General features: G+C 45.8%; 1 protein-coding gene across 1 annotated transcript in view; it reads left to right on the top strand.

Moving 5' to 3' along the window:
* LOC110378885 (titin) overlaps positions 1-14,290 on the top strand; it is a 65,219-nt gene that overhangs the window by 24,877 nt on the left and 26,052 nt on the right. The window contains exons 16-17 of the mRNA XM_064036874.1: positions 417-860; positions 936-1,232. Of these exons, the coding sequence (XP_063892944.1) occupies positions 417-860; positions 936-1,232 (741 nt within the window). The remainder of the gene's footprint in view (positions 1-416; positions 861-935; positions 1,233-14,290) is intronic.

Raw genomic sequence — 14,290 nt, forward strand, 5'->3', positions numbered from 1 at the left:
GACATAAGAAGAGCTTATGGTTATAATTTTATTTAAAATATTTGGTTATTCTTAAAATCCTAATAATTTGATATGTAACTGAAAAATAAGATAATGAAAACCTTGATATCAGGATGTTTAAAATTACCACAGAAAAAATGTCGTTTACTTACCAATTCTCACAAGTTTTTCTAGATACTAAGTAAACAATACTCTATCAACTATTACCAACTTCGACACTTGTGAATGACATAACAACTTGATAACACAACAAAATATCAATACACACTGCATAACTTTCCTAAACTAATTATTAACCTTTTGCAAAATGAATCATTACTGCAATAAAATTATGGATTTTGTTGAAAAATAAATCACAAAATTGAACTCTCTGAAACAATTCGATGATTCCCTGTAACAAATATAAAAATTTTCAGAAGTAACTCAGACGTCGTCAAAGTCATCTGATGTAGAAGAAAGTGAAGAGATAGTTACGAAATTCGTTCAAGCTCCGGGTAATTCAGAACCCATACAAATTAAAACAAAGCGAACCATAATACGAAAAAAGAAGAGATCAAGACAAGACGAATCTGATCAAGGAGATATAGTGATTGAAGAAACTATAGAAGACGAGGATACAAAGAAGCCAAAGATAGAGGCTGTTCACGATTTAAATATTGAAGAATATGAAGGGGATGAAGTATCTGAAACTGATATTAACGAGAAAAGTACTATTGAAATGCCTGACGAATTTTTACATATACCAAAAATGCAGGCCCAGGTGCAGATTGAAGAGATAAGTGATGAAGAAAAATCTCCTGTAATATTAGAACTGGTCGAAGAGTCTGACAAGGAACCAACTGATTTGACAAAAAAACAACGTAAGAAGAAAAAAATTAAAACGACAACCGTGCGTAAAACTTCAATATATTCTGATGAGAAAAAATCTGTTACAGTGAGTACCAATGACACAATCGACGATTTCGTAGAGCCTCTCCATGTGAAGACTACACAAGAAACCGCCATAGAAGTCGAAGAGCTACCTGAAATGGTAACAATCACACAAGTAAAAACAGAGACTGATAATATTAAAACAATTGAGGCAAAGAAACAAATAAAAAAGAAGAAACATGGGTCCGAACAGGAAGTCACAGTAAACAAAACAATCGACAAAAAAGATGAAAAGATTGAGCCTGTCGAGGTGGTGGAACTACCCGAAGAGACTACTGTTGAAGAATTTACAACAACGGACGGTAAGCATAAACAAAAGAAAATACATAAAAGAATTATCAAAAAGAAGGTAGGTCCGAAGGTTGAAACAACAGAAATTACTACCGAACAGACAGACGACACACAACCCATTGTCACAGTACACAAAACAGAGGAAATCGTTGATGACACTACCACACCACTCGCTGACTTACACAAACCCGACAAGGCTAAGGTAGTAGAAGAGACACCTGAAACTGTTCAGGTAACTCAGGTGCGAACCGAATCAGGCGATGTCAAGTCTGTCAAATCGACAAGACGAATCATAAAGAAGAAACATGGACTCAAGAAAGAGGTAACAGAGATTACAACCATTGAAAAGGATGATGAAGCTCCGATTACCACCGTGACTGTCACAGAGGAACAGACTCCAGAAGAGGAACGCATTGAGCCGGTTGAGGTTGTCGAACTACCAGAGGAGACTACCGTCGAAGAAACAACTGCTCCTGACGGTAAGCCCAAACAAAAGAAAATTCACAGACGAATAATAAAAAAGAAGGTTGGTCCGAAAATCGAAACAACAGAAATCACTACGGAACAAACAGACGACACACAACCCATTGTCACAGTACACAAAACAGAGGAAATCGTTGACGACACTACCACACCACTCGCTGACTTACACAAACCCGACAAGGCTAAGGTAGTAGAAGAGACACCTGAAACTGTTCAGGTAACTCAGGTGCGAACCGAATCAGGCGATGTCAAGTCCATCAAAACGACAAGACGAGTCATCAAGAAGAAACATGGACCCAAGCAAGAGGTCACGGAGATCACTACCATCGAAAAAGATGACGAAGCTCCGATTACCACGGTGACTGTCACAGAAGAAGTGACACCAGAAGAAGAGGAACGCATTGAGCCGGTTGAGGTTGTCGAACTACCCGAGGAGACCACAGTCGAAGAAACGACTGCACCTGATGGAAAGCCCAGACAAAAGAAAATCCACAGAAGAGTTATCAAAAAGAAAGTAGGTCCTAAGGTCGAAACAACAGAAATCACTACCGAACAAACAGACGACAAACAACCTATTGTCACAGTACACAAAACAGAGGAAATCGTTGACGACACTACCACACCACTCGCTGACTTACACAAACCCGACAAGGCTAAGGTAGTAGAAGAGACACCTGAAACTGTTCAGATAACTCAGGTGCGAACCGAATCAGGCGATGTCAAGTCCATCAAAACGACAAGACGAGTCATCAAGAAGAAACATGGACCCAAGCAAGAGGTCACGGAGATCACTACCATCGAAAAAGATGACGAAGCTCCGATCACAACCGTGACTGTCACAGAGGAAAAGACTCCAGAAGAGGAACGCATTGAGCCGGTTGAGGTCGTCGAACTACCCGAAGAGACTACGGTCGAAGAAACGACTGCGCCTGACGGTAAGCCCAAACAAAAGAAAATCACTACACGAATCATCAAAAAGAAGGTAGGTCCGAAGGTCCAAACAACACAGATTACCACTGAACAAACAGACGACAAACAACCCATTGTCACAGTACACAAAACAGAGGAAATCGTTGACGACACTACCACACCACTCGCTGACTTACACAAACCCGACAAGGCTAAGGTAGTAGAAGAGACACCTGAAACTGTTCAGGTAACTCAGGTGCGAACGGAATCAGGCGATGTCAAATCCATCAAAACGACAAGGCGAGTCATCAAGAAGAAACATGGACCCAAGCAAGAGGTCACGGAGATCACTACCATCGAAAAAGATGACGAAGCTCCGATTACCACCGTGACTGTCACAGAAGAAGTGACACCAGAAGAAGAGGAACGCATAGAGCCGGTTGAAGTTGTCGAACTACCCGAAGAGACTACGGTCGAAGAAACGACTGCACCTGATGGAAAGCCCAGACAAAAGAAAATCCACAGAAGAGTTATCAAAAAGAAAGTAGGTCCTAAGGTCGAAACAACAGAAATCACTACCGAACAAACAGACGACAAACAACCCATTGTCACAGTACACAAAACAGAGGAAATCGTTGACGACACTACCACACCACTCGCTGACTTACACAAACCCGACAAGGCTAAGGTAGTAGAAGAGACACCTGAAACTGTTCAGGTAACTCAGGTGCGAACGGAATCAGGCGATGTCAAGTCCATCAAAACGACAAGACGAGTCATCAAGAAGAAACATGGACCCAAGCAAGAGGTCACGGAGATCACTACCATCGAAAAAGATGACGAAGCTCCTATAACCACTGTGACTGTCACAGAGGAACAGACTCCAGAAGAGGAACGCATTGAGCCGGTTGAGGTCGTCGAACTACCCGAGGAGACCACAGTCGAAGAAACGACTGCACCTGATGGAAAGCCCAGACAAAAGAAAATCCACAGAAGAGTTATCAAAAAGAAAGTAGGTCCTAAGGTCGAAACAACAGAAATCACTACCGAACAAACAGACGACAAACAACCCATTGTCACAGTACACAAAACAGAGGAAATCGTTGACGACACTACCACACCACTCGCTGACTTACACAAACCCGACAAGGCTAAGGTAGTAGAAGAGACACCTGAAACTGTTCAGGTAACTCAGGTGCGAACGGAATCAGGCGATGTCAAGTCCATCAAAACGACAAGACGAGTCATCAAGAAGAAACATGGACCCAAGCAAGAGGTCACGGAGATCACTACCATCGAAAAAGATGACGAAGCTCCGATAACCACTGTGACTGTCACAGAGGAACAGACTCCAGAAGAGGAACGCATTGAGCCGGTTGAGGTCGTCGAACTACCGAGGAGACCACAGTCGAAGAAACGACTGCACCTGATGGAAAGCCCAGACAAAAGAAAATCCACAGAAGAGTTATCAAAAAGAAAGTAGGTCCTAAGGTCGAAACAACAGAAATCACTACCGAACAAACAGACGACAAACAACCCATTGTCACAGTACACAAAACAGGAAATCGTTGACGACACTACCACACCACTCGCTGACTTACACAAACCCGACAAGGCTAAGGTAGTAGAAGAGACACCTGAAACTGTTCAGGTAACTCAGGTGCGAACGGAATCAGGCGATGTCAAATCCATCAAAACGACAAGGCGAGTCATCAAGAAGAAACATGGACCCAAGCAAGAGGTCACGGAGATCACTACCATCGAAAAAGATGACGAAGCTCCGATAACCACTGTGACTGTCACAGAGGAAAAGACTCCAGAAGAGGAACGCATTGAGCCGGTTGAGGTCGTCGAACTACCCGAAGAGACCACAGTCGAAGAAACGACTGCACCTGATGGAAAGCCCAGACAAAAGAAAATCCACAGAAGAGTTATCAAAAAGAAAGTAGGTCCTAAGGTCGAAACAACAGAAATCACTACCGAACAAACAGACGACAAACAACCCATTGTCACAGTACACAAAACAGAGGAAATCGTTGACGACACTACCACACCACTCGCTGACTTACACAAACCCGACAAGGCTAAGGTAGTAGAAGAGACACCTGAAACTGTTCAGGTAACTCAGGTGCGAACCGAATCAGGCGATGTCAAGTCCATCAAAACGACAAGACGAGTCATCAAGAAGAAACATGGACCCAAGCAAGAGGTCACGGAGATCACTACCATCGAAAAAGATGACGAAGCTCCGATAACCACTGTGACTGTCACAGAGGAACAGACTCCAGAAGAGGAACGCATTGAGCCGGTTGAGGTCGTCGAACTACCCGAGGAGACCACAGTCGAAGAAACGACTGCACCTGATGGAAAGCCCAGACAAAAGAAAATCCACAGAAGAGTTATCAAAAAGAAAGTAGGTCCTAAGGTCGAAACAACAGAAATCACTACCGAACAAACAGACGACAAACAACCCATTGTCACAGTACACAAAACAGAGGAAATCGTTGACGACACTACCACACCACTCGCTGACTTACACAAACCCGACAAGGCTAAGGTAGTAGAAGAGACACCTGAAACTGTTCAGGTAACTCAGGTGCGAACGGAATCAGGCGATGTCAAATCCATCAAAACGACAAGGCGAGTCATCAAAAAGAAACATGGACCCAAGCAAGAGGTCACGGAGATCACTACCATCGAAAAAGATGACGAAGCTCCGATTACCACCGTGACTGTTACGGAAGAAGTGACACCAGAAGAAGAGGAACGCATAGAGCCGGTTGAGGTTGTCGAACTACCCGAAGAGACTACGGTCGAAGAAACGACTGCACCTGATGGAAAGCCCAGACAAAAGAAAATCCACAGAAGAGTTATCAAAAAGAAAGTAGGTCCTAAGGTCGAAACAACAGAAATCACTACCGAACAAACAGACGACAAACAACCCATTGTCACAGTACACAAAACAGAGGAAATCGTTGACGACACTACCACACCACTCGCTGACTTACACAAACCCGACAAGGCTAAGGTAGTAGAAGAGACACCTGAAACTGTTCAGGTAACTCAGGTGCGAACGGAATCAGGCGATGTCAAATCCATCAAAACGACAAGACGAGTCATCAAGAAGAAACATGGACCCAAGCAAGAGGTCACGGAGATCACTACCATCGAAAAAGACGACGAAGCTCCAATCACCACCGTGACTGTCACAGAGGAAAAGACTCCAGAAGAGGAACGCATTGAGCCGGTTGAGGTCGTCGAACTACCCGAAGAGACTACGGTCGAAGAAACGACTGCGCCTGACGGTAAGCCCAAACAAAAGAAAATCACTACACGAATCATCAAAAAGAAGGTAGGTCCGAAGGTCCAAACCACACAGATTACCACTGAACAAACAGACGACACACAACCCATTGTCACAGTACACAAAACAGAGGAAATCGTTGACGACACTACCACACCACTCGCTGACTTACACAAACCCGACAAGGCTAAGGTAGTAGAAGAGACACCTGAAACTGTTCAGGTAACTCAGGTGCGAACGGAATCAGGCGATGTCAAATCCATCAAAACGACAAGACGAGTCATCAAGAAGAAACATGGACCCAAGCAAGAGGTCACGGAGATCACTACCATCGAAAAAGATGACGAAGCTCCGATAACCACTGTGACTGTCACAGAGGAACAGACTCCAGAAGAGGAACGCATTGAGCCGGTTGAGGTCGTCGAACTACCCGAGGAGACCACAGTCGAAGAAACGACTGCACCTGATGGAAAGCCCAGACAAAAGAAAATCCACAGAAGAGTTATCAAAAAGAAAGTAGGTCCTAAGGTCGAAACAACAGAAATCACTACCGAACAAACAGACGACAAACAACCCATTGTCACAGTACACAAAACAGAGGAAATCGTTGACGACACTACCACACCACTCGCTGACTTACACAAACCCGACAAGGCTAAGGTAGTAGAAGAGACACCTGAAACTGTTCAGGTAACTCAGGTGCGAACCGAATCAGGCGATGTCAAGTCCATCAAAACGACAAGACGAGTCATCAAGAAGAAACATGGACCCAAGCAAGAGGTCACGGAGATCACTACCATCGAAAAAGACGACGAAGCTCCAATCACCACCGTGACTGTCACAGAGGAAAAGACTCCAGAAGAGGAACGCATTGAGCCGGTTGAGGTCGTCGAACTACCCGAAGAGACTACGGTCGAAGAAACGACTGCGCCTGACGGTAAGCCCAAACAAAGAAAATCACTACACGAATCATCAAAAAGAAGGTAGGTCCGAAGGTCCAAACCACACAGATTACCACTGAACAAACAGACGACACACAACCCATTGTCACAGTACACAAAACAAAGGAAATCGTTGACGACACTACCACACCACTCGCTGACTTACACAAACCCGACAAGGCTAAGGTAGTAGAAGAGACACCTGAAACTGTTCAGGTAACTCAGGTGCGAACGGAATCAGGCGATGTCAAATCCATCAAAACGACAAGACGAGTCATCAAGAAGAAACATGGACCCAAACAAGAGGTCACGGAGATCACTACCATCGAAAAAGATGACGAAGCTCCGATAACCACTGTGACTGTCACAGAGGAACAGACTCCAGAAGAGGAACGCATTGAGCCGGTTGAGGTCGTCGAACTACCCGAGGAGACCACAGTCGAAGAAACGACTGCACCTGATGGAAAGCCCAGACAAAAGAAAATCCACAGAAGAGTTATCAAAAAGAAAGTAGGTCCTAAGGTCGAAACAACAGAAATCACTACCGAACAAACAGACGACAAACAACCCATTGTCACAGTACACAAAACAGAGGAAATCGTTGACGACACTACCACACCACTCGCTGACTTACACAAACCCGACAAGGCTAAGGTAGTAGAAGAGACACCTGAAACTGTTCAGGTAACTCAGGTGCGAACCGAATCAGGCGATGTCAAGTCCATCAAAACGACAAGACGAGTCATCAAGAAGAAACATGGACCCAAGCAAGAGGTCACGGAGATCACTACCATCGAAAAAGACGACGAAGCTCCAATCACCACCGTGACTGTCACAGAGGAAAAGACTCCAGAAGAGGAACGCATTGAGCCGGTTGAGGTCGTCGAACTACCCGAAGAGACTACGGTCGAAGAAACGACTGCGCCTGACGGTAAGCCCAAACAAAAGAAAATCACTACACGAATCATCAAAAAGAAGGTAGGTCCGAAGGTCCAAACCACACAGATTACCACTGAACAAACAGACGACACACAACCCATTGTCACAGTACACAAAACAGAGAAATCGTTGACGACACTACCACACCACTCGCTGACTTACACAAACCCGACAAGGCTAAGGTAGTAGAAGAGACACCTGAAACTGTTCAGGTAACTCAGGTGCGAACGGAATCAGGCGATGTCAAATCCATCAAAACGACAAGACGAGTCATCAAGAAGAAACATGGACCCAAGCAAGAGGTCACGGAGATCACTACCATCGAAAAAGATGACGAAGCTCCGATAACCACTGTGACTGTCACAGAGGAACAGACTCCAGAAGAGGAACGCATTGAGCCGGTTGAGGTCGTCGAACTACCCGAGGAGACCACAGTCGAAGAAACGACTGCACCTGATGGAAAGCCCAGACAAAAGAAAATCCACAGAAGAGTTATCAAAAAGAAAGTAGGTCCTAAGGTCGAAACAACAGAAATCACTACCGAACAAACAGACGACAAACAACCCATTGTCACAGTACACAAAACAGAGGAAATCGTTGACGACACTACCACACCACTCGCTGACTTACACAAACCCGACAAGGCTAAGGTAGTAGAAGAGACACCTGAAACTGTTCAGGTAACTCAGGTGCGAACGGAATCAGGCGATGTCAAATCCATCAAAACGACAAGACGAGTCATCAAGAAGAAACATGGACCCAAGCAAGAGGTCACGGAGATCACTACCATCGAAAAGATGACGAAGCTCCGATAACCACTGTGACTGTCACAGAGGAACAGACTCCAGAAGAGGAACGCATTGAGCCGGTTGAGGTCGTCGAACTACCCGAGGAGACCACAGTCGAAGAAACGACTGCACCTGATGGAAAGCCCAGACAAAAGAAAATCCACAGAAGAGTTATCAAAAAGAAAGTAGGTCCTAAGGTCGAAACAACAGAAATCACTACCGAACAAACAGACGACAAACAACCCATTGTCACAGTACACAAAACAGAGGAAATCGTTGACGACACTACCACACCACTCGCTGACTTACACAAACCCGACAAGGCTAAGGTAGTAGAAGAGACACCTGAAACTGTTCAGGTAACTCAGGTGCGAACCGAATCAGGCGATGTCAAGTCCATCAAAACGACAAGACGAGTCATCAAGAAGAAACATGGACCCAAGCAAGAGGTCACGGAGATCACTACCATCGAAAAGACGACGAAGCTCCAATCACCACCGTGACTGTCACAGAGGAAAAGACTCCAGAAGAGGAACGCATTGAGCCGGTTGAGGTCGTCGAACTACCCGAAGAGACTATGGTCGAAGAAACGACTGCGCCTGACGGTAAGCCCAAACAAAAGAAAATCACTACACGAATCATCAAAAAGAAGGTAGGTCCGAAGGTCCAAACCACACAGATTACCACTGAACAAACAGACGACACACAACCCATTGTCACAGTACACAAAACAGAGGAAATCGTTGACGACACAACCACACCACTCGCTGACTTACACAAACCCGACAAGGCTAAGGTAGTAGAAGAGACACCTGAAACTGTTCAGGTAACTCAGGTGCGAACGGAATCAGGCGATGTCAAATCCATCAAAACGACAAGGCGAGTCATCAAGAAGAAACATGGACCCAAGCAAGAGGTCACGGAGATCACTACCATCGAAAAAGATGACGAAGCTCCGATTACCACCGTGACTGTTACGGAAGAAGTGACACCAGAAGAAGAGGAACGCATAGAGCCGGTTGAGGTTGTCGAACTACCCGAAGAGACTACGGTCGAAGAAACGACTGCACCTGATGGAAAGCCCAGACAAAAGAAAATCCACAGAAGAGTTATCAAAAAGAAAGTAGGTCCTAAGGTCGAAACAACAGAAATCACTACCGAACAAACAGACGACAAACAACCCATTGTCACAGTACACAAAACAGAGGAAATCGTTGACGACACTACCACACCACTCGCTGACTTACACAAACCCGACAAGGCTAAGGTAGTAGAAGAGACACCTGAAACTGTTCAGGTAACTCAGGTGCGAACCGAATCAGGCGATGTCAAGTCCATCAAAACGACAAGACGAGTCATCAAGAAGAAACATGGACCCAAGCAAGAGGTCACGGAGATCACTACCATCGAAAAAGATGACGAAGCTCCGATTACCACCGTGACTGTCACAGAGGAACAGACTCCAGAAGAGGAACGCATTGAGCCGGTTGAGGTCGTCGAACTACCCGAAGAGACTACGGTCGAAGAAACGACTGCGCCTGACGGTAAGCCCAAACAAAAGAAAATCACTACACGAATCATCAAAAAGAAGGTAGGTCCGAAGGTCCAAACCACACAGATTACCACTGAACAAACAGACGACACACAACCCATTGTCACAGTACACAAAACAGAGGAAATCGTTGACGACACTACCACACCACTCGCTGACTTACACAAACCCGACAAGGCTAAGGTGGTAGAAGAGACACCTGAAACTGTTCAGGTAACTCAGGTGCGAACCGAATCAGGCGATGTCAAGTCCATCAAAACGACAAGACGAGTCATCAAGAAGAAACATGGACCCAAGCAAGAGGTCACGGAGATCACTACCATCGAAAAAGATGACGAAGCTCCGATTACCACCGTGACTGTCACAGAGGAAAAGACTCCAGAAGAGGAACGCATTGAGCCGGTTGAGGTCGTCGAACTACCCGAAGAGACTACGGTCGAAGAAACGACTGCGCCTGACGGTAAGCCCAAACAAAAGAAAATCACTACACGAATCATCAAAAAGAAGGTAGGTCCGAAGGTCCAGACCACACAGATTACCACTGAACAAACAGACGACACACAACCCATTGTCACAGTACACAAAACAGAGGAAATCGTTGACGACACTACCACACCACTCGCTGACTTACACAAACCCGACAAGGCTAAGGTAGTAGAAGAGACACCTGAAACTGTTCAGGTAACTCAGGTGCGAACGGAATCAGGCGATGTCAAATCCATCAAAACGACAAGACGAGTCATCAAGAAGAAACATGGACCCAAGCAAGAGGTCACGGAGATCACTACCATCGAAAAAGATGACGAAGCTCCGATTACCACCGTGACTGTCACGGAAGAAGTGACACCAGAAGAAGAGGAACGCATTGAGCCGGTTGAGGTCGTCGAACTACCCGAAGAGACTACGGTCGAAGAAACGACTGCGCCTGACGGTAAGCCCAAACAAAAGAAAATCACTACACGAATCATCAAAAAGAAGGTAGGTCCGAAGGTCCAAACCACACAGATTACCACTGAACAAACAGACGACACACAACCCATTGTCACAGTACACAAAACAGAGGAAATCGTTGACGACACAACCACACCACTCGCTGACTTACACAAACCCGACAAGGCTAAGGTAGTAGAAGAGACACCTGAAACTGTTCAGGTAACTCAGGTGCGAACGGAATCAGGCGATGTCAAATCCATCAAAACGACAAGACGAGTCATCAAGAAGAAACATGGACCCAAGCAAGAGGTCACGGAGATCACTACCATCGAAAAAGATGACGAAGCTCCGATTACCACCGTGACTGTCACGGAAGAAGTGACACCAGAAGAAGAGGAACGCATTGAGCCGGTTGAGGTCGTCGAACTACCCGAAGAGACTACGGTCGAAGAAACGACTGCACCTGATGGTAAGCCCAAACAAAAGAAAATCCACAGAAGAGTTATCAAAAAGAAGGTAGGTCCGAAGGTCGAAACAACAGAAATCACTACCGAACAAACAGACGACAAACAACCCATTGTCACAGTACACAAAACAGAGGAAATCGTTGACGACACTACCACACCACTCGCTGACTTACACAAACCCGACAAGGCTAAGGTAGTAGAAGAGACACCTGAAACTGTTCAGGTAACTCAGGTGCGAACGGAATCAGGCGATGTCAAATCCATCAAAACGACGAGGCGAGTCATCAAGAAGAAACATGGACCCAAGCAAGAGGTCACGGAGATCACTACCATCGAAAAAGATGACGAAGCTCCAATCACCACCGTGACTGTCACAGAGGAAAAGGCTCCAGAAGAGGAACGCATTGAGCCGGTTGAGGTCGTCGAACTACCCGAAGAGACTACGGTCGAAGAAACGACTGCGCCTGACGGTAAGCCCAAACAAAAGAAAATCACTACACGAATCATCAAAAAGAAGGTAGGTCCGAAGGTCCAAACCACACAGATTACCACTGAACAAACAGACGACACACAACCCATTGTCACAGTACACAAAACAGAGGAAATCGTTGACGACACTACCACACCACTCGCTGACTTACACAAACCCGACAAGGCTAAGGTAGTAGAAGAGACACCTGAAACTGTTCAGGTAACTCAGGTGCGAACGGAATCAGGCGATGTCAAATCCATCAAAACGACGAGGCGAGTCATCAAGAAGAAACATGGACCCAAGCAAGAGGTCACGGAGATCACTACCATCGAAAAAGATGACGAAGCTCCAATCACCACCGTGACTGTCACAGAGGAAAAGGCTCCAGAAGAGGAACGCATTGAGCCGGTTGAGGTCGTCGAACTACCCGAAGAGACTACGGTCGAAGAAACGACTGCGCCTGACGGTAAGCCCAAACAAAAGAAAATCACTACACGAATCATCAAAAAGAAGGTAGGTCCGAAGGTCCAAACCACACAGATTACCACTGAACAAACAGACGACACACAACCCATTGTCACAGTACACAAAACAGAGGAAATCGTTGACGACACTACCACACCACTCGCTGACTTACACAAACCCGACAAGGCTAAGGTAGTAGAAGAGACACCTGAAACTGTTCAGGTAACTCAGGTGCGAACGGAATCAGGCGATGTCAAATCCATCAAAACGACAAGACGAGTCATCAAGAAGAAACATGGACCCAAGCAAGAGGTCACGGAGATCACTACCATCGAAAAAGATGACGAAGCTCCAATCACCACCGTGACTGTCACAGAGGAAAAGGCTCCAGAAGAGGAACGCATTAAGCCGGTTGAGATCGTCGAACTACCCGAAGAGACTACGGTCGAAGAAACGACTGCACCTGACGGTAAGCCCAAACAAAAGAAAATCACTACACGAATCATCAAAAAGAAGGTAGGTCCGAAGGTAGAAACCACACAGATTACCACTGAACAAACAGACGACACACAACCCATTGTCACAGTACACACAACAGAGGAACTCATTGATGACACAACCACACCACTCACAGATTCACACGAAACACATAGGGCCACTGTCGTAGAGGAAATCCCGAAACTGTTCAAGTAACACAAGTGCGTTCCGAAACTGGGGACGTTAAGTCCGTCAAAACCACTCGAAGAGTCATCAAGAAGAAACATGGACCCAAGCAAGAGGTCACAGAGATCACTACCATCGAAAAAGATGACGAAGCTCCAATCACCACCGTGACTGTCACAGAGGAAAAGACTCCAGAAGAGGAACGCATTGAGCCGGTTGAGGTCGTTGAACTCCCGAAGAGACTACGGTCGAAGAAACGACTGCGCCTGACGGTAAGCCCAAACAAAAAAATCCACAGAAGAGTTATCAAAAAGAAGGTAGGTCCTAAGGTCGAAACAACAGAAATCACGACCGAACAAACAGACGACAAACAACCCATTGTCACAGTACACAAAACAGAGGAAATCGTCGACGACACTACCACACCACTCGCTGACTTACACAAACCCGACAAGGCTAAGGTAGTAGAAGAGACACCTGAAACTGTTCAGGTAACTCAGGTGCGAACGGAATCAGGCGATGTCAAATCCATCAAAACGACAAGACGAGTCATCAAGAAGAAACATGGACCCAAACAAGAGGTCACGGAGATCACTACCATCGAAAAAGATGACGAAGCTCCAATCACCACCGTGACTGTCACAGAGGAAAAGGCTCCAGAAGAGGAACGCATTGAGCCGGTTGAGATCGTCGAACTACCCGAAGAGACTACGGTCGAAGAAACGACTGCACCTGACGGTAAGCCCAAACAAAAGAAAATCACTACACGAATCATCAAAAAGATGGTAGGTCCGAAGGTAGAAACCACACAGATTACCACTGAACAAACAGACGACACACAACCCATTGTCACAGTACACACAACAGAGGAACTCATTGATGACACAACCACACCACTCACAGATTCACACGAAACACATAGGGCCACTGTCGTAGAGGAAATCCCCGAAACTGTTCAAGTAACACAAGTGCGTTCCGAAACTGGGGACGTTAAGTCCGTCAAAACCACTCGAAGAGTCATCAAGAAGAAACATGGACCCAAGCAAGAGGTCACAGAGATCACTACCATCGAAAAAGATGACGAAGCTCCAATCACCACCGTGACTGTCACAGAGGAAAAGACTCCAGAAGAGGAACGCATTGAGCCGGTTGA

Source organism: Helicoverpa armigera, chromosome 1 (assembly GCF_030705265.1).
Source record: "Helicoverpa armigera isolate CAAS_96S chromosome 1, ASM3070526v1, whole genome shotgun sequence".
NCBI lineage: Eukaryota > Metazoa > Arthropoda > Insecta > Lepidoptera > Noctuidae > Helicoverpa > Helicoverpa armigera.